General features: G+C 35.0%; 1 protein-coding gene across 1 annotated transcript in view; it reads left to right on the plus strand.

Moving 5' to 3' along the window:
* The window catches only part of RADX (RPA1 related single stranded DNA binding protein, X-linked), a 68,977-nt gene continuing 42,259 nt past the window's right edge, over nt 1-26,718 (plus strand). Inside the window, exons 1-6 of the mRNA XM_049644157.1 lie at nt 1-781; nt 9,212-9,354; nt 10,493-10,685; nt 25,528-25,636; nt 25,833-25,924; nt 26,031-26,153. Of these exons, the coding sequence (XP_049500114.1) occupies nt 139-781; nt 9,212-9,354; nt 10,493-10,685; nt 25,528-25,636; nt 25,833-25,924; nt 26,031-26,153 (1,303 nt within the window). The 5' untranslated portion in view covers nt 1-138. The remainder of the gene's footprint in view (nt 782-9,211; nt 9,355-10,492; nt 10,686-25,527; nt 25,637-25,832; nt 25,925-26,030; nt 26,154-26,718) is intronic.

The following is a 26,718-nucleotide window of genomic DNA, read 5'->3' on the forward strand; positions in this document are numbered from 1 at the left end:
CCTGGCTTCGGGGCGGAGCCTTAGCGGTCGGCGGGATCAGAGTAGTGATCGTCGCCTAGCGCGCGGTTTCCTGGTCTCTCAGCTTCTGACGGGACAGACTAGCTTTGGGGAGTAAGGAGAGTACGCAGTTACCTAAAAATGTCTGGTGAGTTAGGTCAGCCTCAGGCCGGCCCCTCACATGCTGGGCTAGATTTGCCGAACCCTGAGAGAAATCGGGCTGGGGTCCCGGGAGGGGTGATCCGAAGGGCCGGTGCCCAAGGGCGCAGGTCCTGGATCCAAAAGGTTCTTGAACAAATAACGGATTCACCTCTGCAGTGGGTCACCCCCTCGGAGGTGGTGCCTGTCGCTGTGCTGGCCGTCCAGAGATACCTGTTAGAGGATGAACCACGCGACACAATACCGAAACCTCCCCTTTACTGCTATGATGTGACGATCTCAGACGGGGTATACCAGGAGAAGTGCTACCTGGACCCCAGCCTGAACTTTCTCGTATATAAAAATATTCTTAAAGTCGGCATAGAAATGAAAATTTCCAGAGTCTCGTGTCTTTACAACGAGAAAAGATTAGGCCAAGGGATCCTGTGCATAGATAACGTCCACTGTGGGGAGACCTTAGAGGATATTTCTTTAGAAACTCCATTCAGAAATAGTGCGCACGAGGAGGTACCCGAGAGGCCTTTAAGAGGCGGGAAGAGTCATTACCTGGCCCTGTGGAATAACGAAGATCCATATGGAGATATTTGGTTAACCAACAAGCAACCTGAGGAGCACAATTTTAACAGTAAGTAATTGGAGGGAATGACGGAGGGGTTAAGAAATAGTTTTCGGGAGCTTGCGTTAATGGGAAAGGAAACGGGGGTGCGTTGGTATTGTTCATTTCAAGCCGCGAGTGGAAATAGACAAGTTTTCGTCAATGTCAGATTGGCACTCGCTTAATGAAAATTTGCGCAACCCGTCATTGCTTTGATTGTTTAAGTGGCCATTCAGGAAGTGTCTGAATACATCTCAAATTTAATCTGGCACACATAGCGTGTGTGCGTTTGCCTACGGTTTAATCTTCGTTTCGTTCCATTTGTGGAAATAGTACTCTCTGTGTTGGTTGGCGAGTATATAGATTTGAAATTGGCATGAAAGGCATAAATATTTGTGGGTTTGTGTGTTTTAACCGTGATTCAAAAACGGATGTTCCGTGATTTATTCCTTAATAATTTGCATTAATGAAACGCCATCTTTATGTCTTTGTAGCAGTTATGTAAATATTGCTTTTTTTGAGCGTGTGATTTTTGTGGGCAGGCTTGGAATTTTCATTTTTATGTTTCTTATTACGTATCACAGACAATACTGAGAAGTTTAATTCTTCAGTACCAGAAGTAGGCAGTTAACGTGAAAATGCCTGTTCATCATCAGCAAGTGATGTAAAACATATTTTATCAGATATGGAAGGGGAATGATAGTACTATAGGCATGTACACGCATGGGATGGGGAACAAATATACACAAAAAAATAAAAGTGCAAGTACTGGAGGAAGATAGATGATAATTTTCTACATTTACTGCTTTTCAGGTTTTTTTTTTTTTTTACATTGCAGTCATAATACTAGCTCATATATGGTCTTACTATGACGTGTAACAGCAACAGGCTTGAAAGTGAAAAGGTGGGTCAAAAATAGGCAGTTAAACTAATATCCAATTATAAGGGGAAAATATTATAGAAATGTGTAGACAAGGATGATTTAAATAACTTAAGCTTTAAAAGCAAGATAGTCATTTCAGGGATGCAGTAATGGAATGAATTTTATCTCAAGTATGGAATAAGACAGTAGTGCATTACTACCTCTTAAGTGCTTATCATTTTTTATTTTTAGGATGGAATATATAAATGAAAAATTGGTGTCTAGAAGAATTAAGAGGGGAATAATAATTTGTAAAAATCTTTTTCTTGAAAGTAATATCTATTCATTATTCAAACCATATTTTTATTACAAAAGGCAATGTCCATGTGCTAAAAAGCCAAACTGTATATTTAAAAGTATATTGTTGACTAGAAAAAAAGCATTATAGACTGAAAAGCAAACGCATTTGCACAAGATAATATTAAAAGTCCATTATTTGTATAAACATAAAAACGTATATTGTATTAAAAATGCAAGACCCAAGTATAGTAAAATTTTGATGACAAAATTTAGAAGTAGGTATATATTGGTGGTCTTTTAGGCTTGCTGTATGAAAATTTTTAATAATAAAATGTTGGGGTGGAGTGAAAGACCCCTTTACCTCCTCCAGTGCCTTCAACTTTCCTCTTAAAACTCCAAACGTTCAGCAGTTTGGTATGTATCATTGAAAAAAAAATATTCTATGGCATGGCATGATTTGGTGTTTACACATTAAGCATCTTTAATGTACATCTGCATATATATACTTCCCTTGTATGAGGGTACCATAATTTATATAATCATGCCAATGTGAATAGGTAATTATCAATTTTAGGCAGTTACTGGTTTTTCTGTTTTAGATCCATGCTTAACATCATTAGGATATACACATACTTGTTCATTATGTTCAAGTATATCTGTTAAATAGATGGATTCCTAGAAGTGAAATTGCTATGTTACAGAGTATTTTACATTTTTTAATTTAATGGATATTGACAAATCATCTTCTGAAAAGGTTTTACTAATTTACATTCCCACTAACATATATATGAGTGCCCATTTCCCCATATCGTACTAATTTTTAAATTATATCTTTTGATTTTTCTCATTTCCTTGCTAATGGGTATTAAGGCTTTTTGTGTGCTATATATTGCAAATTGCTTTCTCACACTCTGTCCCTTTTCTCTTAACTTTGGTTATGGTGCATTTTTTGTGCTTTTTAAAACTTTTATATTAAGGCATGATGTGTACAGAGTAAAGTGGAAAAGTCTTGAAAATACAGCTTGAAATACCAAAAAAAAAAAAAATACAGCTTAAAAGTAAAGCTTGATAACCGTCTTCCCATATCAAGATCCAGAACATTTGAAGCATTTCATAAGTCTCCCTCATGCCCTCTCCTGGTCAATACCTTACTCCAAAGGTAACCGCTTTTCAAAATGGAAGTTAGGTGATGTCACTCCTGCCTAAATCTCTCCAGTGTCTCCCCATTGCAGTTAGACGACAATCCATACCTCCTAGCGCATGCATGAGGCCATGCAGCATCAGCAAACTTTCTTTAAATAGCCACATAGTTGGGGCACCTGGGTGGCTCAGTCGGTTAAGCGTCCGACTGCAGCTAAGGTCAGGATCTCAAGGTCAGGATCTCCCGGTCCGTGAGTTTGAGCCCCGCATCGGGCTCTGGGCTGATGGCTCAGAGCCTGGAGCCTGCTTCTGCTTCTGGTTCTGTGTCTCCCTCTCTCTCTGCCCCTTCCCCGTTCATGCTCTGTCTCTCTCTGTCTCAAAAATAAATAAACGTTAAAAAAAAAAAAACATTTAAATAGCCACATAGTAAATCTTTTTTTCTTCACCACACATGTGGTCTCCAGTCACAGCTATTCAACTTGGCCCTGGTATAGGGAAAGCAGCCATAGGTGATATGTAAATGATTGGGTTTGGCTGTTTTACCATAGAACTTTATTTACCGAAACTGGCAGTAAGGGGATTTGGCTCATGAGTTGTAGTTTGCAGACCCCAGCCCTACAGAACCCCCTTACTCACCTCTCTAACCCCTCCCCTCCACCATTTTGTTTCTGAAATACTAGCCTTCATTTTGGTCTCAAACCTCCTCACTCTTTCCTGCGTCAAGTACATCAAGTACATTGCTCCTGCTTTTTCCTCCTTCTGGAAAGTTCTTTCCATCCTCAGATTTCAACTCAAATTTATAAAACAGGTTAGAAAAGGGCTGTTTAAATATGTATTCCCTCCCCACTTATTACATCACCACGGAAATGCTCTTCATAGAATTGATAACACTCTGAAATTATTATATCTGTTGTTTTCCTTTTTTCTCCCATTGGTTTATGAAATTGATGAGGGTAAGGACTTTCTTTTTTTCACGGTTCTGGGGCATTTCTCTTATACCCAGAACAGTGTCACATGGTAGGCATTCAGGAAGTGTTGCATAAAAGAATGCATAAATTACATTAATGTATTTTCTGATGTTGAACCACTTTTATATCTCTGCTTGGTCATGGTTGTTACATTTACATCTGTATGTTTAAAGCAAATTTGTTCCATAGATTTTATTTGTAAAAGGGGTTACTGGGGCGCCTGGGTGGCTCCGTCAGTTAAGCATCCGACTTCGGCTCAGGTCATAATCTCGCGGTCCATGGGTTCAAGCCCCGCATCGGGCTCTGTGCTGACAGCTCAGAGCCTGGAGCCTGTTTCAGATTCTGTGTCTCCCTCTCTCTCTGCCCCTCCCCTGTTCACGCTCTGTCTCTCTCTGTCTCAAAAATAAATAAACGTTAAAATATATATATAAAATAAAAATAATAATAAAAATAAAAGGGGTTACTATTTTAGTCCAGTATTCATATTGGGTTAATTAATATTAGCCTAGTAGAATGAATTGGGAAACTTGCCTATTTTTCTCTACTTAAAATCATTTGTTCACTGAAGGTTTGGTAGAATTTACCCCTAAAACTATTTGAACCTGGGGCCTTGAGCCAGTATTGGGGGTTAGAAGAATGACTCCTTTTCAATTTCTTGTAGAAAAATTCATGAAATCAATAATGCTTCTTCTTGAGTCCATTTTTGAGAGTTGATATTTTACTAGGAAATTTCATTTCGCTAGATCTCAACATTGTATGCAGTAGTTTTACATTTTAATTTAAATTTAATATATATATATATATAATTTATATGCATATATAATTTAAATTTTAGTTTATATTTTTAAAATATTTTAGTCTTGTTTCATCCTCTATTACATTCCTCATGTTTGTGTATTCACCTTTTTTTATTAAAAAATTTTTTTAATGTTTATTTTTGAGAGAGAGAGAGACAGAGCACAAGCAGAGGAGGGGCAGAGAGAGGGGGAGACAGAGAATCAATCCAAAACTGGCTCCAGGCTGTGCAGCACAGAGCCCTATGCAGGGCTCAAATCCACAATCTGTGAGATCGTGATTAGAGCCAAAGTCGTACGTTTAACCTGAGCCACCCAGGGGACCCTGTGTGCTCACCTTTTTTATGATCAGCCTTGCCAGGGGCTTGTGTGTTTAATTGGTATTTTTAAAAAAAGACTTTGGGCTTTACTAGTTAAGTGTATATTGGGGAGATATTTTCTACTTTATTTCTGCTATCTTTTACTTTCCTTTGTTCATATTTTTTTTGTACTATGTTCTTGAGTTTAATGCTTGATTCATTTATTTCCTTGTTTCTTTCTTTCAAAAGCTTTTTAAAATTCTGAAATTTCCCATGGATATTGCTTTGGCTGTATACCATAGGTTTTGAAGTGTAGAGATTTTTTTTCACTCATTACTCATATTTTCTGATTTTAAATTTGAGTTCCTCTTCAACCCTCAAACTTTTAGAAAAGGTGTACTTATTAGGTACGAAGTCCCTATTATACCAAGTTTTAAAAATTTAATTGAAGTATTCCATATTCTTCTTATTAAATGTATTTTGCTTGCCCATTTCTTTGAGAGGAATATTGACTTCTCTTTTTGACAGTGATTTTGTTAATTTCTCCTTGTATTTCTAAAAATTTTTGAGTTAGGTGTTACTACAATGTTCGTTTCATAACATAGTAATATCTTGTTGGTGGGTTTTACCCTTTATCAATTTGCAGTTTGTCTCTTTGTCCTTTTTTTGTGTTTTGAATTCTAATTTGTCTGATAGATCTATTTACTACTGCTGTCTTTTAGTTGACATTTGGTGCAGTGGTTCTCAAACATGAATAGGCATCCATATCACTTCCAAAGTGTTTTAGAATGCAGATTTCTGGCCCCCCAACCAGTTTCTGATTGAGTAGGTTGTGGTAGGGCCTCACCATCCACTGGTGGTACAAATGCCTCGTTTTGAGAACTGACCTAGTGTATGTATCTTTGTCCATCCTTTTATTTCTATTTTGTTTTACATTTGTCTTTTTAAAGAAATATATAACTAAGATTTTGTGTTTTTGACCCAAAACAGTTATTTTTCATTTAAGAGATAAATTTAATCCACAATTAAATTTAAAGTCATTACTGATGTTTGTACCTGTTCTTGCAAAACTACTTTATGTTTACTGTACGCCTTGCTTTATGATGCTTTTTTTTTTTACTTTTGCAAGATTTAAATTTTTTTCTTCTAGTGCTTTAGAAGTTATCCATTAATTTGTATTTTCCTAGTGGCTTCCCTTAATGTTTTAACAAAATTATTTAAACTTAAGATTATTGTGCCAGTCTCCAGGATTACTCACAATTTATTGTATCTTCCTCCTGAACAATACAAGATGTTTAGGACTCTACTTGGTCATGAAGCAATTTGGCATACTGCTATATTGGATTTGAAAGTATTTGATTTAGGATATTTGCCATCATAAATGATTTGGATTTATAGGGTTTTTTTCCCTTTGTACTACTTTTGTCATAATTTTTCAGGAATTATCTATGTTTTCAAAATGAATTGTTAGAACCTGGTGCCATTTTTGGAGGTCATTATTTGTGAACTTTTTCATTTTCTTCCATGGTTATTGACGTATTCTAGGTTTCTTCTGCTTCTTGAGGCAATATTGATAATTCAGATTTTCCTAGAAGATTATCTATTTCACTGGTATTTTCAAGTTTAGTGATATGTAATCATATATAACAATATTTTTCTCTAGATTTATAGTTGATCACATTTCAAACATATTTTTGTTTTCTTTCGTCATGATTGCACTTGTCAGAGATCTACCTTTTCATTAATTTTTCCAACGAATTGGATTTAACAGTTCGTTTTTCTAATACCTTATTTTCAGCTTTTATCTTTATTCCTTTTGTCATTCCTTAGGTTAGTTCTTTTGCAGTGATTTTCATTGTATGGTTTAAGGACCCCGAGAGGTGTCCCCCAAGACCTTTTCAAGGGATTCACAACATCAAAACTATTTTTATGATATTCATTTACCTTTTATCACTCTAATTTTCTGAAAGTATATAGTGGAGTCTTCCAGAGGCTACATGATATATGACATTGGAACAGACTGAATGCCAAAGAAATAGGAGTATCCAGCTGTCTTCTGTTAAGCTAGACACTAAAAATATTTACAAAAATGTAAACCAGTACCACTCTTTTCACTACATTTTCTGTTTTAGAAAATAGTCACGTGTGTGTGTGTGCGTGTGTGTAAACATACATATATATTATACATAATAGGTTTGTTGTTATTTTAAAGGAGTTATGAATAATTTTTTATTTCTTAGTTTTGCTTCATAATATGGCAAATGTTGATAGATATTACCCACATAAATAAAAGCTTTTTGAGGGCTACGGTAATTTTTTTAAGAATGTAAAAGCTTTCTGAGATGAGAAAGTTTGAGAATCACTGTTCTATTGCTTACTATCTAACATTTTATATTGGGTATCTATTTATTTTCACTCTTTTTATAATGAACACATTTCTGTGAATTTATACAGATTCTTCATTGTCTATGTATAGCCTGTAATTTCTTTTTGGATTTGAGAGATATGTATATTCTATGGAGTTTGCAAGTTAAAAATCCAAACTGGGAAAACATTAATCAGGCAGATGTCTGATCACAGCTAACTCTCTGGATCCAATTATAGCAGAAGCAGGGGCTCTTAGAACTCTGGTTTACAAAAGCATATAACTCTTGAATTTATTCTAATCGGTGAAGGTATATGTGCCCTCCTTGATCAAGAGTGTTCTACATACATTCCAGATAATTCACATCTGATCCACAATTTATCTGGTCTAACTAAAAAGGAAATCACTTAATAATGTCAGTTCAAATATTGGGACCTATGATTCTGGGCTATTAATATTTTGGAAGAATCTACAAGGAAAATTATACAAGATGGCCTAACTCTAAAAATAGTATTTTTTATGATACAGGTATAACTACAACATTCCATTTAAATTCTTATTAAAAAGAAATTACAAGTACAGTTTCATGCCAAAATGTTGAGTAAGTGATATATTATGTAAATAAAAATGGAAGTGGGGGTACCTTGTGAAATAAAATATTGAACAAATACAAATTCAAGTTTTAAAAATTGGGACTGGCCTGTAAGGGAGCAAAATTGTAGAGAGGAATGCAGATGGAACCTCTTTTAACTCAAGGAAGAATAAAATAAAAAATACAAGTTAATCTTTAAAGATGGTGAATAGCTTTTAAGCAATTTTTGTACTTGCCAGCAGGCATGGAGATTAAAATTTCAAAGTAAATTGTATGGTGTATGAGAAGATAATAAGTGCTATGTAGAAAAATAAGATGGGAAGGGGAGTAAGTAAAGGGATCAGTTTACAGTAGAGTAGTAAGGGATAACATCACTGGGAAAGTGACCTTTGAGCAAAACCTAAAGGAGAGGAGGAGGGAAGTCACTCTGGTGTCTAAGAAGAAGACATTCCAGACAGAGGGAACAGCAAATGCAAAGGCCCTAATGCAGGACTATGTCTGGAATGTTTGGGAAATATAGAACTTACACATGAAACCACGATGAGGGCAATACAGAAATATGTCATGAAACAATTGTATAAATTAAATATGTAAGTCCTTAGTAGTGGGAAAACATTCCATGGTATTGAGTTTTTCCCACAAAATTTCTTAAGGGAGATGAGTTTATTAAGGTATAATTAACATATGGTGTTATATTGGTTTCAGGTGTACAATATAATGATTTAACTATTCTGTACATTTATTGATACTCATCAGGATTTGTGTTCTCTTAATCCCCTTTATTTGTTTCACCCATTCCCCCCACCTAGTGGGGGATGAGTTTAGATTCAAGTCTTTCAGGAAGCAATTACCCAGTTTGACAAAGTGGAGGGCATTCGAGATGGAACACTATGTTAGTTAATATAGATATTTACCTTTGTCCCAGGCATATAGTAAGGCATATTTATATATTAGCTATTATTATTAAGGATAATGAGTATTATTAAGTTCTATATGAGAAGTATATATACTGGCTTAGCTGGTGAGAAGGAGTTGCTTTAGGGATGATGTCGCTACCATTTTTAACCATGAAAACAGAATTTTTAAATTACCATGACATATTAAGTAGGATTTTTTTCTATTCTATTTTTTTTATTCTAGATACCAAAATAATTTCGCTTTCTCACCTTGAGATGACCTGGTCTAGCAGAAGGAATTTTCCTGCATTGCTTGTGAGAATCTTGCATAAATCCAAACTGCGATACTATGGAAAACCTGACAAAAAGATGATTGAGCCATACCAGGTATAAATCATGATTAACATATGACATGTTAATGTAACATTTATAGGTTATAGCTTACAGGCATGACTCCTTATTAGGATAATTTATGTTCAAATTGTATTTTATAAAAGTAATTTAATAATTTATAATTTACATAAATGTGTGTTTCAAGGTATTATTTTTATGTAATTTCTTGTACAAAAAGAAATTCTTTCTGTATTGGCACCTTTTTAGTCCCCTGATTCAGTTGGTCTACTTCATACTTTTTTCTGTATCTTCACCCTTTTCTTCACTAGTATGCTTTCTACACCAGCATATAGACATACTCTGGACTTTCATTTTAAAAAAAAGAAAAAATCTCCTTTGACCTCAGGACTCCTCTATTCCCTCTCTCCTTTTCTTCTGGTAGGCTCCTTGAAGTAGTCTCCACTAGATATTTTCACTTCCTTGTCTCCTATTTACTTCTTAACACAATTGGTTTGGCTTTTTTCTTCAGCTGGGCACTCACTAGAGACCTTTTAATTGTCAAATGTAGCTGATACTTTTCTGTTATCTTGACTCTCTGTGCTCTATAATGCCAATGAGAACTACTTCCTTGATTTCTGTCCTGTTTGTTTTTTTACCTAACGTTTTACTGTATTTTCACATGTTGTCAAGAATTATTTTAGGTGTTTTATTAAGCTTTCATTATAAAAGTTATACATACTTGGAGGCAATTTGGAAATGTAGAAAGCAGTATAAATAAAGCTGAAAAAATATCACCCCAAATTCTACCAGAGAGGGTCACTGTTAATATTAAAGTGTGTTTCATCCCCTTTTTTCATATGAACATATCACATGTTTACGTACATATATGTATGTAATATAGATCACATCTATATGTATATGTATGCATATAATATATTGCATGACTATGTGATAAATTATCTTACAAAATGGAAATCATATTGTATATACAATTTTATATTATTTAACATTTCCTTAAGCATTTTCTATCACTAAAAATCCTTCATTCATAACTTTGCATAGTTATAGATTGTACCATATAATAACTTATTCAGTCATTCCCCTGTAGTTTTGCTTTCTCATTCTTAAAATTAGAATACCCTGTAGATAAAAGTAACAAATACGTATGTGCTTTTTTACTCTTTTTTCCTAGACCTTTTTGGAAGTGGCTGACAGTTCAGGCACAGTGTCAGTGATCATGTGGAATGCCCTGTGTCCTGAGTGGTATAAAAGTCTGCGGGTTGGTTTAGTTCTTCTGCTTCAGGATTATTCTGTTAAAAAGAGTTATCCATTCAGGATGCAGCCTCTCCCTGTGGATCCACAGATCAAACTAATTTCTACAATGGGTTAAGTATTCAATAAATTTGTTGTTTTATGGCTATTTTGTTTGTATAAATGTGAAAAGAACCATATCAGCCAAAGGCTGTTAAACGTTGCTGAATCTGGGGCGCCTGGGTGGCTCAGTTGGTTAAGTGTCCGGCTTCAGCTCAGGTCATGATCTCACAGTCTGTGTGTTCGAGCCCCGCGTCAGGCTCTGTGCTGACAGCTCAGAGCCTGAAGTCTGCTTTGGATTCTGTGTCTCCTTCTCTCTCTGCCCCTACCCTGCTCATGCTCTGTCTCTCTCCGTCTCAAAAATAAATAAAAACATTTAAAAAAATTGCTGAATCTGTTAGAACCTGGTAAACTTCTAAGTTCCTTTATAACATTTTTAAGCAATCACTTAATATCTATACTTATTTATGAATACATTTATTAAGAAAAAATATGTGATATATTTATTGTTGATTATGAATGAGCACCACTTAGGATGTACTTATATCTGTTTTCTTTTTTGTATTATAATACTAAATTAATGACTTAAATATACTTTTACTGTAAGGTGCTATTCGAAAGGGCTTTGTCAGCATTTTATTTTGAAATAATTTCAAACTTACATAAAAGTTGAAAGAATAGTATAAAGAACTCGCATATACCCTTTTCATGGATAAAACAGTTGTTAACATTTACCTTTATCATTCCCTGCCTCCATAAATCTAAATACATATATATATTACAAATATATATGTATATGTATTACAAATATTTATATACATGTATTGTATATATTTGAGAGTAAGTGGCAGCCATCACACATACCGTTACCTCAAAATACTTCAGTAATATTTCAATGTTTATTTCCTAAGAACAAGAACATTCTATTCTATAATCACAGTTCAGTTACAAATTCAGCAAATTTAAAATTGATAAACTGATGTTATCTAAGCTGTGGTCAATATTCAAATGCAATTGAATTGCTGCTCTTCCTAATTAGTACTAAAACAAAAGTTTTGACATCTTGGCATCATACTAAATATTTTTGGAGCATTAATATATTAAGTGATTGCTTTCAGATATGGATATAATATATGATATGATATATGATATGGTAATATAATTAATATATTAAGTGATTGCTTTCAGATATGGATATGAATTTTTTGCCTTTCTATTTTTAGAATTGTAGATTATATCACTCAACAAGTTTAGGTATTGTTATTGGCTCATAATAGTTTTATACTGGACCTGTATTTCTTTGTATTCTGAATTCCCTACTGATAGATTAAGCTTAATTACTTGGAGAATGTGCAGATAATATAGCTTTTGTTCACTGTTTCCTTAGATAGATGTTTATTTGGGGAATCTCATATGATTCCTTATTAAAATCTTAAGGATTTGGTAGGCATCAATCATGTCTTTCTGGATTAACAAGTTATTACCTAGTAGTTTGGCACAATTAGTCTATTATCTCATTACTCTTTATCATAAAGTTGAGAAATTACACTGATATTGATGTTGGGACTTACTTGAAAAAATACAGTAAAAACTGGCAAAAAGAAGCGAATTCACAACGTGTTATTATTTCTATCAATTTGTAAATTCTTTCCACAACCAAGCATATCTAGGTGAAAAAAATTGAGACATTTGCCAATAAGAGATAAGGTAAGTGACTTTGTTGATGTCACATGATAAATCACTGGCATAGTGAAAACCTAGTTTTTCTGATACCTAACCTAGTGTTCTTTTTATGAGATACACTGTTTTCCTGGTGTAAAGAGAATTAATTTAAATCACAATTTTTACATGGCTGTGGGCAATCTAGAAATGTGTCTGGTACTAATAGCTGTTTCTAAACCTTAAAAATATATGGAAAGTAGAACAATAGACAGCATGTGGTCAATAGATAAACAGCTACTAAAACTTAACACTGAAATTGAATCAAGCACTATGCTACCTCTACTATATACAATTCTAGGGCCATATTTTCATATGGACTCCTGAAGATATGAGAGGTTATTTATACTTTCAAGTAAATAATTGTAAATACAGAAATTATTTTTTCAAATGGGAGTCTTGATGAGAATATATTGAAAATGTTTCTTTTAGTCTTTAAACAGTTTTATTTTTTATCAGTATTAGCATCAGTCTACTTTATCCTATACCCTTTTAAGAAAATTTTGTTTATTTCTTTAGAGAGAGAGTCCCAAGCAGGCTCCAAGTGGTTAGCACAGAGTCTGATGTTGGGCTCGAACTCACAAACTAGATGATTGTAACCTGAGATGAAACCAAGAGTCGGACACTTAACCAACTGAGCCACCCAGGCGCCCCTATCCCAAACCTTTTTAATAAATAATAGGACTTTTTCCCTGTTTATCAGGGGTTAGCAAGCTATTTCTGTAAATAGCCAGATAGTAAATATTATAGGCTGTACAGGCGATATAGTTTCTGTCATAAATACTCAGCTCTGCCTTTTTAAAAAATGTTTATTTTGAGAGAGAGAAAGAGAGCATGAGTAGGGGAGGGGCAAAGAGAGAGGGAGAGAGAGAGGATCCCAAGCAGGCTCTACTCCATGAGCACAGAACCCATCATAGGGCTTGAACTCACGAACCATGAGATCATGACCTGAGCTGAAATCAAGAGTCAGAGGCTTAACTGACTGAGCCACCTAGGTGCCACCTCAGCTCTGCTTTTATAGAGTGAAGGCAGAGATAATATGTAAGGAATGGGCATGGCTGTGTTACAGTGAAACTTGATTTGCAAAAACAATCATCTAATCTGCAGAGTATAGTTTGCTGAGCCTATACATATATGCAGATCTCAACACTGCCTGGACATTAGTATCACTTGGGGAGCCTTAAAGAACCGTAGACACGCCACCCTCTGAGATTCTGATTTAATTACTCTGAGGAGGGAACCAAGACATTGGCGCATCTTTAAAATTCTTCAGGTGATTCTTATATGCAGCTACAGTTGAGATCTACTGATTTATGATCTTTAAAAAGTTCAAATGTGTTAATAATCTTTTGAAGAGAAATGACAGTTCCGTAAACCATTCTAGACACAGGAGATATAAAGATAAGTAATACAGAGTTCTACTTTAAAAAAATTAGTCTAGCAGGGTAATACATTACACTGTATGTTAACTAACCAGAATTTAAATAAAAATTTGAAAAAAATTAGTCTGACGGTAACAGATTAGTAAAATGGACAGTTTACAGTAAAATGAAAGATTAATGACAGTAAACAGTAAGAAGGTATGATGAACAAAAGGAGAGAGTAAATGAACAGAAATGTAGTTGAGGAAAGAATGAATGGTTGGGAGAGTGGGAGAATGAGTTGGATGGGAGAAAGTGTAAGTGGGGGTTAGGAATAGTATCAGGGTAGTTTAAGTGTTATGACTAGGATAAATGAGAAAGAGTATGTAGTGGGGGCTGGTGTTGGACAGTAAGGGAATAAAGACTTGTGGTACCATCACTGCTTTCTAGATGCTGATGTTGAAAGACAAACTATTGGGGTAATTATCTTGGTTTATCTTTTCATATTTACATGTGTAGTTCCAAGTTACAGAGACGGAGAGATAATATTTTTTAAGACCAAATAAATGTGTTGTAAAACACAGGACATATTTGCTGGTAATGTGTGGTTTTGGAGATTGGCATTTTGCATATCATTCTGTCCTTGCCATTTTGCATATCATTCTGTCCTACCTTTTATCTTTTTTAAAAAGTTTTTTTAACATTTATTTTTGAAAGAGTGAGACAGAGCACGAGTTGGGGAGGGGCAGAGAGAGAGGGGGGACACAGAAGTCCTACCTTTTATCAAATAGTACTCACCTAGCATACCCACATAAACATTTTATTTTTTAAAATTTACTTATTTAAATTCAAGTTAGTAAACATACAGTGTAGTATTAGTTTCAGGAGTAGAACCCAGTGATTTATCACTTCCATGTAACACCCAGTGCTCATCCCAACAAGTGCCCTCCTTAATGCCCATCACTCATTTAGCCCATCCCCCCCGACCTCCCCTCCAGCAACCCTCAGTTTGTTCTCTTTAAGAGTCTCTTATGGTTTGCCTTGCTCTCCGTTTTTAACTTATTTTTCTTTCCTTTCCACTATGTTCATCTGCTGTGTTTCTTAAATTCCACATATGAGTGAAATCATTTATTTGTTTTTTTTGTCTTATTTCTCTTAGCATAATACACTCTAGTTACATCCACATTGTTGCAAATGGCAAGATTTCATTCTTTTTTTTTTTACAGTGAAACTCAATATGTATTTCTATTTAATCACAACAATTAGAAAATATATCTTTTAAAACTACAATCTATCACAGCGTCAAAAATAACAAAATAAACTAATTGATAAATATAACAAACTTGTATAAGGTTTACACTCTGAAAATTATGAGACATTATTAAGAAAAATTAAGAAAACACATATTGGGAGAAAGTTAATAATATTCCTGGACTGGGAGACTCACTATTATTAAGGTGTACAATTATCTTGAAATTGATTTATACATATAATGCTGTCCAAAACAAACTCCCAGTAGGCTCTTTTATGAAAACTGATAATCCAGGGTGGTTACATGGGTACACTCATTTGTCAAAACTTATAAAACTAAACACTTAGAATGACAGGTAAATTACGTGGGTAAAGTTGATTTTTAAAATGAATAATGTTTTACCCAGTAGACAACACCTTAGAAATGAAGTAATTTTATTTAGATAAAGTCCTATAGAATGTATTAATTAATTAATTAGTTTTTTATTTTTAACTTGTTTTATTTTTCATTTTTTAAAATTTACATCCAAATTAGTTAGCATATACTGCAACAATGATTTCAGGAGTAGATTCCTTAGTTCCCCCTACCCATTTAGCCCATCTCCCCTCCCACAATCCCTTCTGTAACCCTCAGTTTGTTCTCCATATTAATGAGTCTCTTCTGTTTTATCCCCCTCCCTGTTTTTATATTATTTTTGTTTCCCTTCCCTTATGTTCATCTGTTTTGTCTCTGAAAGTCCTCATATGAGTGAAGTCATATGATTTTTGTCTTTCTCTGACTAATTTCACTTAGCATAATACCCTCCAGTTCCAGCCACGTAGTTGCCAATGGCACGATTTCATTATTTTTGATTGCCAAGTAATACTCCATTGTATATATATACCACATCTTCTTTATCCATTCATCCATCAGTGGACACTTGGGCTCTTTCCATACTTTGGCTATTGTTGATAGTGCTGCTATAAACATGGGGGTGCATGTGTCCCTTCAAAATAGCACACCTGTATCCCGTGGATAAATGCCTAGTTGTGCAATTGCTGGGCCATAGGGTAGTTCTATTTTTAGTTTTTTGAGGAACCTCCCTACTGTTTTCCAGAGTGGCTACACCAGCTTACATTCCCTCCAGCAATGCAGAAGAGATCCTCTTTCTCCTCATCAACATCTATTGTTGCCTGAGTTGTTAATATTAGCCATTCTGACAGGTGTAAGGTGGTATCTCATTGTGGTTTTGATTTGTATTTACCTGATGATAAGTGATGTTGAGCATTTTTTCATGTGTTTGTTGGTTATCTGGATGTTTTCTTTGGAGAAGTGTCTATTCATGTCTTTTGCCCATTTCTTCACTGGATTATTTGTTTTTTGGGTGTTGAGTTTGATAAGTTCTTCATAGATTTTGGATACTAACCCTTTCTCTGATAAGTCATTGGCCAATTTCTTCTCCCATTCTGTAAGTTGGCTTTTAGTTTTGCTGATTGTTTCCTTCGCTGTGCAGAAGCTTTTTATTTTGATGAGGTCCCAGTAGTTCATTTTTGCTTTTGTTTCCCTTGCCTCTGGTGACGTGTTGAGTAAGAAGTTGCTGTGGCCAAGATCAAAGAGGTTTTTGCCTGCTTTCTCCTCAAGGATTTGGATGGCTTCCTGTCTTATATTTAGGTCTTTCATCCACTTTGAGTTTATTTTTGTGTATTGTGTAAGAAAGTGGTCCAGGTTCATTCTTCTGCATGTCACTGTCCAGTTTTCCCAGCACCACTTACTGAAGAGACTGTCTTTATTCCATTGGATATTCTTTCCTGCTTTGTCAAAGATTAGTTGGCCATACGTTTATGGGTCCATTTCTGGGTTCTCTATTCTATTCCATTGATCTGAGTGTCTGTTCTTGCACCAGTACCATACTGTCTTGATGATTACAGCTTTGTAGTATAGCTTGAAGTCTGGGATTGTGATGCCTCCTGCTTTGGTTTTCTTTTTCAAGGTTGCTTTGGCTATTTGGGGTCTTTTCTGATTCCATACAAATTTTAGGATTATTTGTTCTAGCTCTGTGAAGAATGCTGGTGTTATTTAGATAGGGATTGCATTGAATATGTAGATTGCTTTGGGTAGTATCGACATTTTAACAATATTTGTTCTTCCTATCCAGGAGCATGGGATCTTTTTTCCATTTTTTTTGTGTCTTCTTCAATTTCTTTCATAAGCTTTCTATAGTTTTCGGTGTATAGATTTTTCACCTCTTTGGTTAGATTTATTCCTCGGTATTTTATGGTTTTTGGTGCAACTGTAAATGGGATCAATTACTTGATTTCTTTTTCTGTCGCTTCATTGTTGGTGTATAGGAATACAACCAATTTCTGTGCATCGATTTTATATCCTGCAACTTTGCTGAATTCATGAATAAATTCTAGCAGTTTTTTGGTGGAATCTTTAGGGTTTTCCGTATAGTGTATCATGTCATCTGTGAAGAGTAAAAGTTTGACCTCCTCCTGGCCGATTTGGATGCCTTTTATTTCTTTGTGTTGTCTGATTGCAGAGGCTAAGAATTCCAATACTATGTTGAATAAGAGTGGCGAGAGTGGACATCCCTGTCTTGTTCCTGATCTTAGGGGGAAAGCTCTCAGTTTTTCCCCATTGAGGATGATATTAGCATTGGTTTGTTCATATATGGCTTTTATGATCTCCAGGTATGCTCCTTCTATCCCTACTTTCTTGAGGGTTTTTATCAAGAAAGGATGCTGTATTTTGTCAAATGCTTTCTCTGCATCTATTGAGAGGATCATATGGTTCTTGTCCTTTCTTTTATTGATGTGATGAATCACGTTAATTGTTTTGCGGATATTGAACCAGCCCTGCATCCCAAGTATAAATCCCACTTGGTCGTGGTGAATAATTTTTTTAATGTATTGTTGGATCCGGTTGGTTAATATCTTGTTGAGGATTTTTGCATCCATGTTCATCAGGGAAATGCATAAATGTTTATAATTGTATATAGTTCTCCTTTTTAGTGGGGTCTCTGTCTGGTTTTGGAATCAAGGTAATGCTGACTTCATACAATGAGTTTGGAAGTTTTCCTTCCATTTCTATTTTTTGTAGCAGCTTCAAGAGAATAGGTGTTAACTCTTCCTTAAATGTTTGGTAGAATTCCCCTGGAAAGCCATCTGGCCCTGGACTCTTGTTTTTTGGCAGATTTTTGATTGCTAATTTGATTGCCTTATTGGTTATGGGTGTTTTCAAATTTTCTATTTCTTCCTGTTTCAATTTTGGTGTGTCTATGTTCTAGGAATTTGTTCATTTCTTCCAGATTGCCCATTTTATTGGCATATAATTGGTCATAATACTCTCTTATTGTTTTTATTTCTCCTGTGTTGGTTGTGATCTCTCCTCTTTCATTCTTGATTTTACTTATTTTGGTCCTTTCCTTTTTCTTTTTGATCAAACTGGCTAGTGGTTTATCAATTTTGTTAATTCTTTCAGAGAACAAGCTTCTGGTTTCATTGATCTGTTCTACTGTTTTTTTGGGTTTTGATAGCATTAATTTCTGCTCTAATCTTTATTATTTCCTGTCTTCTGCTGGTTTTCGGTTTTATTTGCTGTTCTTTTTCCAGCTCCTTAAGGTGTCAAGTTAGGTTGTATATCTGAGATCTTTCTTCTTTCTTTAGGAAGGCCTGGTATATACTTTCCTCTTATGACTGCCTTTACTGCGTCCCAGACGTTTTGGGTTGTGGTGTTGTCATGTTCACTGACTTCCATATACTTTTTAATTTCCTCTTTAACTGCTTGGTTAGCCCATTCATTCTTTAGTAGGATGTTCTTCAGTCTGCAAGTATTTGTTACCTCTACAATTTTTCTTGTGGTTGATTTCGAGTTTCATAGCATTGTGGTCTGAAAATACGCACAGTATGATCTCAATCTTTTTGTACTTACTTAGGGCTGATTTGTGTCCCAGGATATGGTCTATTCTGGAGAACATTCCACGTGCACTGGAGAAGAATGTATATTCTGCTTTAGGATGAAATGTTCTCAATATATCTGTTAAGTCCATCTGGTCCAGTGTGTCATTCAAAGCCATTGTTTCCTTGTTGATTTTTTGATTAGATGATCTGTCCATTGCTGTGAGTGGGGTGTTGAAGTCTCCTACTATTATGGTATTATTACTGATGAGTTTCTTTATGTTTGTGATTAATTGATTTATATATTTGGGTACTGCCATATTTGGCACATAAATGTTTACAATCATTAGGTCTTCTTGGTGGATGGACTCCTTGATTATGATATAATGCCCTTCTGCATCTCTTGATACAGTCTTTATTTTAAAGTCTCAACTGTCTGATACAAGTATAGCTACTCTGGCTTTCTTTTGTTGACCATTAGCATGATAGATGGTTCTCCATCCCCTTATTTTCAATCTGAAGGTGTCTTCAGGTCTAAAGTGGGTCTCTTGTAAACAGCATATAGATGGATCTTGTTTTCTTATCCATTATGTTACCCTATGTCTTTTGATTGGAGCATTGAGTCCATTGATGTTTAGAGTGAGTACTGAAAGATATGAATTTATTGCCATTATGATGTTTGTGGAGTTGGAGTTTCTGGTGGTGTTCTCTGGTCCTTTCTAATCTTTGTTGCTTTTGGTATATGTGTGTGTGTGTGTGTGTGTGTGTGTGTGTGTATAAAATATAAATATTTATATATTTATATATTGTATTTTATATAACATTACGTATTATATATCATTATATTTTATATATAATAAATATAATATTTTATAAAGATTTTTAAATAAAAAATATACAAATATATATAACTATATATAAATATATATATATATATATATATATATATATATATATTCATCTTTTCTCCTCTCCTTCTATTTTGAATGACAGCCTCGTTGGATAAAGAATTGTTGGCTACATATTTTTCTGATTCAGCACATTGAATATATCCTGCCACTCCTTTCTGGCCTGCCAAGTTTCTGTGGATAGGTCTGCTGCAAACCTGAGCTGTCTTCCCTTGTAGGTTAGGGACTTTTTTTCCCTTGCTGCTTTCATGATTCTCTCCTTGCCTGAGTATTTTGTGAATTTGACTATGATATGCCTTGTTGATGGTCAGTTTTTGTTGAATGTAATGTGGGTCCTCTGTGCTTCCTGAATTTTGATGTTTGTGTCTTTCCCCAGGTTAGGAAAGTTTTCCACTGTGATTTGCTCACATAACCATTCTACCCCTGATTCTCTCTCTTCCTTTTCTGGGACCCCTATGATTTTGATGTTGCTCCTTTTTAATGAATCACTGATTTCTCTAATTCTTAAATTGTGCTCTTTTGCCTTAATCTCCCTCTTTTTTTCTGCTTCATTATTCGCTATAAGTTTGTCCTCTATATCGCTGATTCTCTGTTCTGCCTCATCCATCCTTGCCGCCGCTGCATCCATCCGTGATTGCAGCTCAGTTATAGCATTTTTAATTTCATTCTATTTTTTTTACTTCTTTTATCTCTGCAGAAAGGGATTCTAATCTGTTTTCAACTCCAGCTAGTATTCTTATTATCATGATTCTAAATTCTGGTTCAGACATTTTGCTTGTATCTGTGTTGGTTAAATCCCTGGCTGTCGTTTCTTCGTGCTCTTTCTTTTGGGGCGATTTCCTTCATTTTGTCATTTTTAAAGGAGAAAAGGTATTAATGAGGTAGAGAAATTAAAATTTAAAAAATAAAATTAAAAAATATTGTAATTAAAAATTTAAAAACACACACACACAAAAATCTAATAAATGATGCTAGATCCTAGGTGTGTTTTGGTCTGGGTGTTCAAAGTGGTTTGACAGATTAGAGAAAACAAAAGGGTGGAAGAAAAAGAGAAAAAAGAAATCACTTGAGAATTTGAAAAAATGAATACACTGAAGTAGACTAAAATGAGATGATGGGAGTAAAATAGAATTTGAAAGAATTTACACAAAAGTAAAAAATATAGTAAAAAAATTAAAAATATTTTTAATAAAAATTGAAAATAAAAATGAATTTTTCTCCTTCTGTATTCAAGAAAAACAATAGTGTAAAAGAAAAAAGAAAGAAAATTGATAAGATGGACCTGCTAACAGATTGAAATAGGAATGAGATGACTTCATTTTCCCCTAGAAGTCAGACTATGTAGCGCTTTTTAGTCCATAAACTAAGTAGGTGTGGATACTTGTATTCTTGAAGAGCCAGGTTGGCCCAGTTGGGCGGGGCTCAGTGTAACGGCTCTGTTCTCCACTAGATGGCGCCGCTAGCCTACTGGAGTGGGTTGTTGCAGTGCCCGTAGGTGTGTATGCGTGGGAGCTGTAAAAATGGCGTCACCCAGCTACCCAGTCTCTAGTATGGGAACTGTTCTCTCCAATCAGCAATTGGACACCCGTCCTCTGTCTTCAGCTTTCATCCTCTCCCTGCTTCTTCACTGTCCATGACCAAGCCCCAGGCAGTACCTTTCTCCCAAGTTTTGTCTCAGATGTGGCTGTTTTCCCCTGCCCCTTACTTCTGAAGGACTGCGGCTTTGACCTGTTCCGCCCCTCTGTGGGAGGGTCTCACCCAGCAATGGCCAAATGCTGGCTGCACCCAGGAACACCTGCTGGACCCTGCTGCTGCTGGTGCCCTGAGACTGCCGCCAGGTGCCAGCCCGCCCCAGAAAAAGTTTGCGAGATGGTGTAGCAGCAGCATTTCAGGGTATGGAAAATCACAACACACATCTAGCACCAGGCTTCACCCTTAATGACCTTGTTCCAGCACCAGCGAATGTGGTCATTTTCTGGGGTCTGCTGGGACCAGGTGGCTTCAACAGTCTCTACCAAATGCCCTTCCAGCATTGGAACCACTTTTCCCCATGTGGCCTGAGAACCTCTCAGACCCCCCCTCTGTTCCTGGGGATTCACCCTTCCCACCAGAGCACTGCCAGGTTTCGAGCTGCAGAGTTGCAGACTTTGTGCTCCCCTTGTTTACAGTCTTAATGGAATTTAAACCCTCTCCTTTCTCCCTTTTTAGTTTAGTCCCTGTGGCTGTTTCCAATTTTCCACTTTCTCTCCAGCTGCTTTTGGGGAGGGGTGCTTTTCCTGTATTCTCCCCCGCCCCAGTCTCTGTCCTCTCTCTGCCTGCAAAGATGGCTTCCTGCCCACTGCCAGCTTCTCTCTCCCCACGTTCACCACTCTATGCCACGTACCTGCTGAATTCTGTGGCTCAGGTTGTGCAGATTGTTGTGTTAATCCTCCAATCAGTTTTCTAGGTGTGTAGGATGGTTTAATGTTGGTCTGGCTATATTTCATGGACACGAGACACACAAAAAACTTCCATGCTGTTCCGCCATCTTGGCTCCTCCACTCATTCTTTTTGATCACCAAGTAGTAATCCAACATCTAAAAATCTTGAGTTTTTCAGACTGTTTTGTATAATACCTATTGAGATAAGTGTTTTGGGTTTTGGTGGGAAGGGGCTGTTTATTTCATTAAAAACCCTGGCATTTTGTAGCTGGGAGGGAACTTAAATATAATCAAGTAACTATGACTATGAAAGTGCTTTGTAAAATGCAGACTGTTGTCTGGGTGCAAGGTAATATGTAACACAAACGTTCCTCACTTATATGCGAAAAGACTAAAACTCATAAAGGTTAAATGAATTTTCTAGTCACATGGCTGATAATAGGCAGGATGAAAAATTAAGTGTCTTTGTCCTGTTTTAATCTTTGTTTCCTACACAGCAAATTCTTAGAAAATATTTCCTACTGCATAAAAGGAGATAGAAAGCCCAGATAGCTATATAACTATTAAAGAAATTGAATCAAAGTTTTAAAATCTTTCCACAAAGCATCCGTCATTTTATAGGCAAATTCTACTGAAAATTCATGGAATATATCAATACAAAACTATTCCAGAGAATAAAATAAGAAGGCATACTTCCTAACTCATTCTTTGCTACCAATATGACCTTGATAAAACTAAAGAAAAATAGTATGAAAGAGAAAAATTAAAGGCTAGCTTCAGCCTTGAATATATATAGATATTTTAAATAGAATATTAGCAAACTGAATTCACTTCTATGTAAAAAGTGATTACTCAGTGTGACTAAGTTGCATCGTTCTCCAGCAATGCAAAGTTGATTTTACATGTGAAAATCTGTAGTGTCACTCCTCACATCAACAGATTAAAGAAGATAATGGTCATCCTAATAGAGGCACAAGAGGCATTTGTGAAATTTTTACACCAATTCATAAATTTAAAAAAGAAAATAGCAAGAGAAGGAACTTTCCTTAACCCGATAAAGGATGTTTACAAAATAAAAACAAAACAAACACACCTCTAAGTAGGGAAAATTTAAAAACACTCCTTTTTCAAATGGAGAACATGGATGTCTCATATTCCTGTTTTTATTTGTTATACTGGCTGCCCTAGCCAAAGTGAAGATAAAATGCATTAAAATCATAAGGATTTTAAGGAAAAGCACAAAACTGTCATTATTAACAAATTAGAATTTCTACAAAGAATGTACAAAATAACACAAAGTATTAAATAAAAATAGTAAGATATTGGCAAAGTTAGCTATGAGACCAGTATACCAAAGTCAGTTGATTTTGTGTACTACAATAACAGTTAGGAATTGTAATTTTAAAAAAATAACTTACCTTGTCAACAATAATTACAAGGTATCTAGAAATAAATCTAACAGAAGATAAGTAAGACCTGTTTGGAGATATTATAATACTTTATTGAAAGACATTAAAAATTCTCTAAATAAATGGAGAAATATCCCATGTAGGAAGTCAGTCTCAATTTTGTAAGTGTGTCAAGTACCCCCAAATTGATCTGCAGATTCAGTCCTATTCCATAAGATTTTTTTTCCTGGAACTGACAAACTGATTCTAAAATTTATATGAAGGCACATAATTATCAAAAGTAGTCAAAACAGTTCTGAAGAAAAGTAGTAGGGAGCTGCAGAGTGAGTGAAGACTTGTCCTACAAATATCATAAGTTAATATAAAAGAATTTATGGTCATGTAATATTGGTATAGGTGTAAACAGAATGATAAGAAAATCACAATTCAATTGAGAAATAGCCCTAAACACACAAAATTTTGATAGGGTATATGTGCTGTACAGATCATAAAGAAAGGAAGAACTATTCAGTAAATAGTATTGGAATAATTAAAAATTGGAGAAAAAATGACATTATATCCCTATCTCATACCGTATAAAAAGCCAATTCCAGATATATCAAATGTAAAAGCCAAAATTTTTAGAAGAACTTGTAAGAAATATGTGTTTGACCTTGGGATAAGGAAGGATTTCTTGGATAAGATACAGGAAATAGTATTTGTAAATGAATGATTATTAAACCTGACTACATTGAAATTAGAAACTTTTTTTCATCAAAAGACACCATGAAAAGAATGAAAAACAATCCACAGACTGGGTGAATATATTTGCAATAATATAATCAACAAAGTATTAGTATTCGATATATATGAAGAAGTCCTTCAAATAAATAAGAAAAAGACAATCCAATAGAAAAGTGGGAAAAAGACACAAACAGGTATTTCACAAAAAAGAATGCATGAATGAATGATAAGTATATGAAATGTTCAACATGATTAATGATAAGGGAAGTGCAAAATAAAACTACCACAAATTGTCATTTTGTGTCACTGGATTGACAAAAAATACATTTGACAGTAGCAAAATTTGGAGAGGATATTGATCAATGGAATTCTTACACATTGCTGGTAGAACTATAAATAGGTTAATTACTTGAAAATAGTTAGGAATTAGCCTGTAGAGTGGAACATTTTCACATTATACAATCCAGGGTTTCCCTCCTGGGTATAATACCCTAGAAGAATTTTGCCTGTGTGCACAGGGAGACATGTACAAAAAGTTCATAGTGACCCTGTTTGTAATAGCAAAAACAAGAAATAACCCAAATGTCGATCAACACAACAATGGGTAAATAAAATTGTAATATGTCAACACCTTGGAACATTATTCGGCAGTGGGAATAAGAAAATAAAAGCACTACATGCAGCTACATGGATGAATTTTAGGACCATAAAGTGTAACCTTAGAACACTGGATGTGGTATGAGTCTATCCATATAAAGTTAAGAAACAGGGATGCCTGGGTGGCTCAGTTGGTTAAGCATCTGACTTCAACCCAGGCCATGATCTCATACTCCCTGAGTTCAAGCCCTGTGTGGGGCTCTGTGCTGACAGCTCAGAGCCTGGAGCCTGCTTGGGATTCTGTGTCTCCCTCTCTTTCTGCCCCTACCCGACTTGCACTCTGTCTTTCAAAAATAAAATAAAAGCATAAAAAATTTTTAAAAACAAAGATAAACAGTATTTTGGGCAAAAAATATAAATGATAAAAAACTTTTTTTAAAAGAAAAATGATAAAATTTAAAGAATGGCTAACTTTTGGTGGAGAGATAAGTAGATATGTTAATGTAGGAGTAAGTAGAAGAAAGTTTTTGATGAAGGTTAGTGGTGGGCTCCAAAGAGTTCAATCTAATATTGTGCTGTGTGATTTGTACACCTGTGTATTTTTTATCTGTATCAAATGTCATATTAAAGTAATATATTTGTTTTTCAGAAATCTGCCTCAACCTCCGAGATCCTCCAACTAACATAATTATCATTCCAGAAAAGCAGGTGAAACCTGAATGGAGATTGCCAAAATTAAATCACCGCTTTATCACAAGGTAAAATGGCCTTGTGTAAAATACCTTAAGTATTAATTTTTAACATTAGACACTGAAACAATGTATTATTATGGCTCAAAATCTACCCCTAAATTATGTCCTATCAATTATATAGGTAAACATTTTCACAGTCATAATTTTAGAATGCTTTTTCAGTGTTTAAAGATACAGTATTTAATAATTTTCCTTTTTTTAGATCAGAATTGGATGATATGCCAGAAAATCATATCTGTGATGTTATTGGCATTTTAGTTTTTGTAGGAAGGGTCCAGAGGTCAAAAAAGAAAGGTAAGCTTTTAAAATTGAAAGTCATGAAAGTATTTCAGTGAATAGTTCTGTGTTCATACATGCATAATTGGTTACCTTCATTTATTCTAATATTCTATCCATATAGAAAGCCGTGAAGATTTTTGGTCATATCGCTGGATTCACATTGCTGACGGGACTTCAGAACAACCATTTATAGTGGAGCTGTTTTCTACTTCTCAGCCAGAAATCTTTGAAAATATTTACCCAAGTATTCAGTCCAATATTTTTATCTTTTTATTTTTGGAAGTGGGGGGCATTGACTTAAAAAAATGTTACAGTGTACTGACTTACAGAGGAGCATGATACTGAGTTAGCAAATTCAAGCAGTGTGATAGCATGTTTAAATTTTTTCTATATTATTATATTTGGTGTTACAGAAATTAACCACCTTCTGGTTTTCTATTCAGAGTTGATTTGGGTTTGAAACCAGTTTTTCAGAAAACAGGTGCTTTTATCATTGCTCATTATTAGCATTTCAGGCATAAAAGCTTAACATTCAGTGAAACTAAAGCATAGGTACTCAATTCCCTTTGTATCCATTTGAAAATTGACTAAGTAGACCCCAAAAAAGACAACGAAGACTTTACTAGTATAGAATTGATTGGTAGGGGATTGACATTTTTGTGTAATTAAGTAAGGACAATGTAAGTATGATTTCATTTGAGTTTTAAATTAATGTTAGATTGGTGGTATTTTAGCAGCTGGTCAGTGTTTCACTTTGGTGTTGACCTTTCCTCCTTGCATTTATTCAGATATTTAGGTATTTTTTCCAC

This window comes from Panthera uncia, chromosome X (assembly GCF_023721935.1).
Source record: "Panthera uncia isolate 11264 chromosome X, Puncia_PCG_1.0, whole genome shotgun sequence".
Taxonomy (NCBI): domain Eukaryota; kingdom Metazoa; phylum Chordata; class Mammalia; order Carnivora; family Felidae; genus Panthera; species Panthera uncia.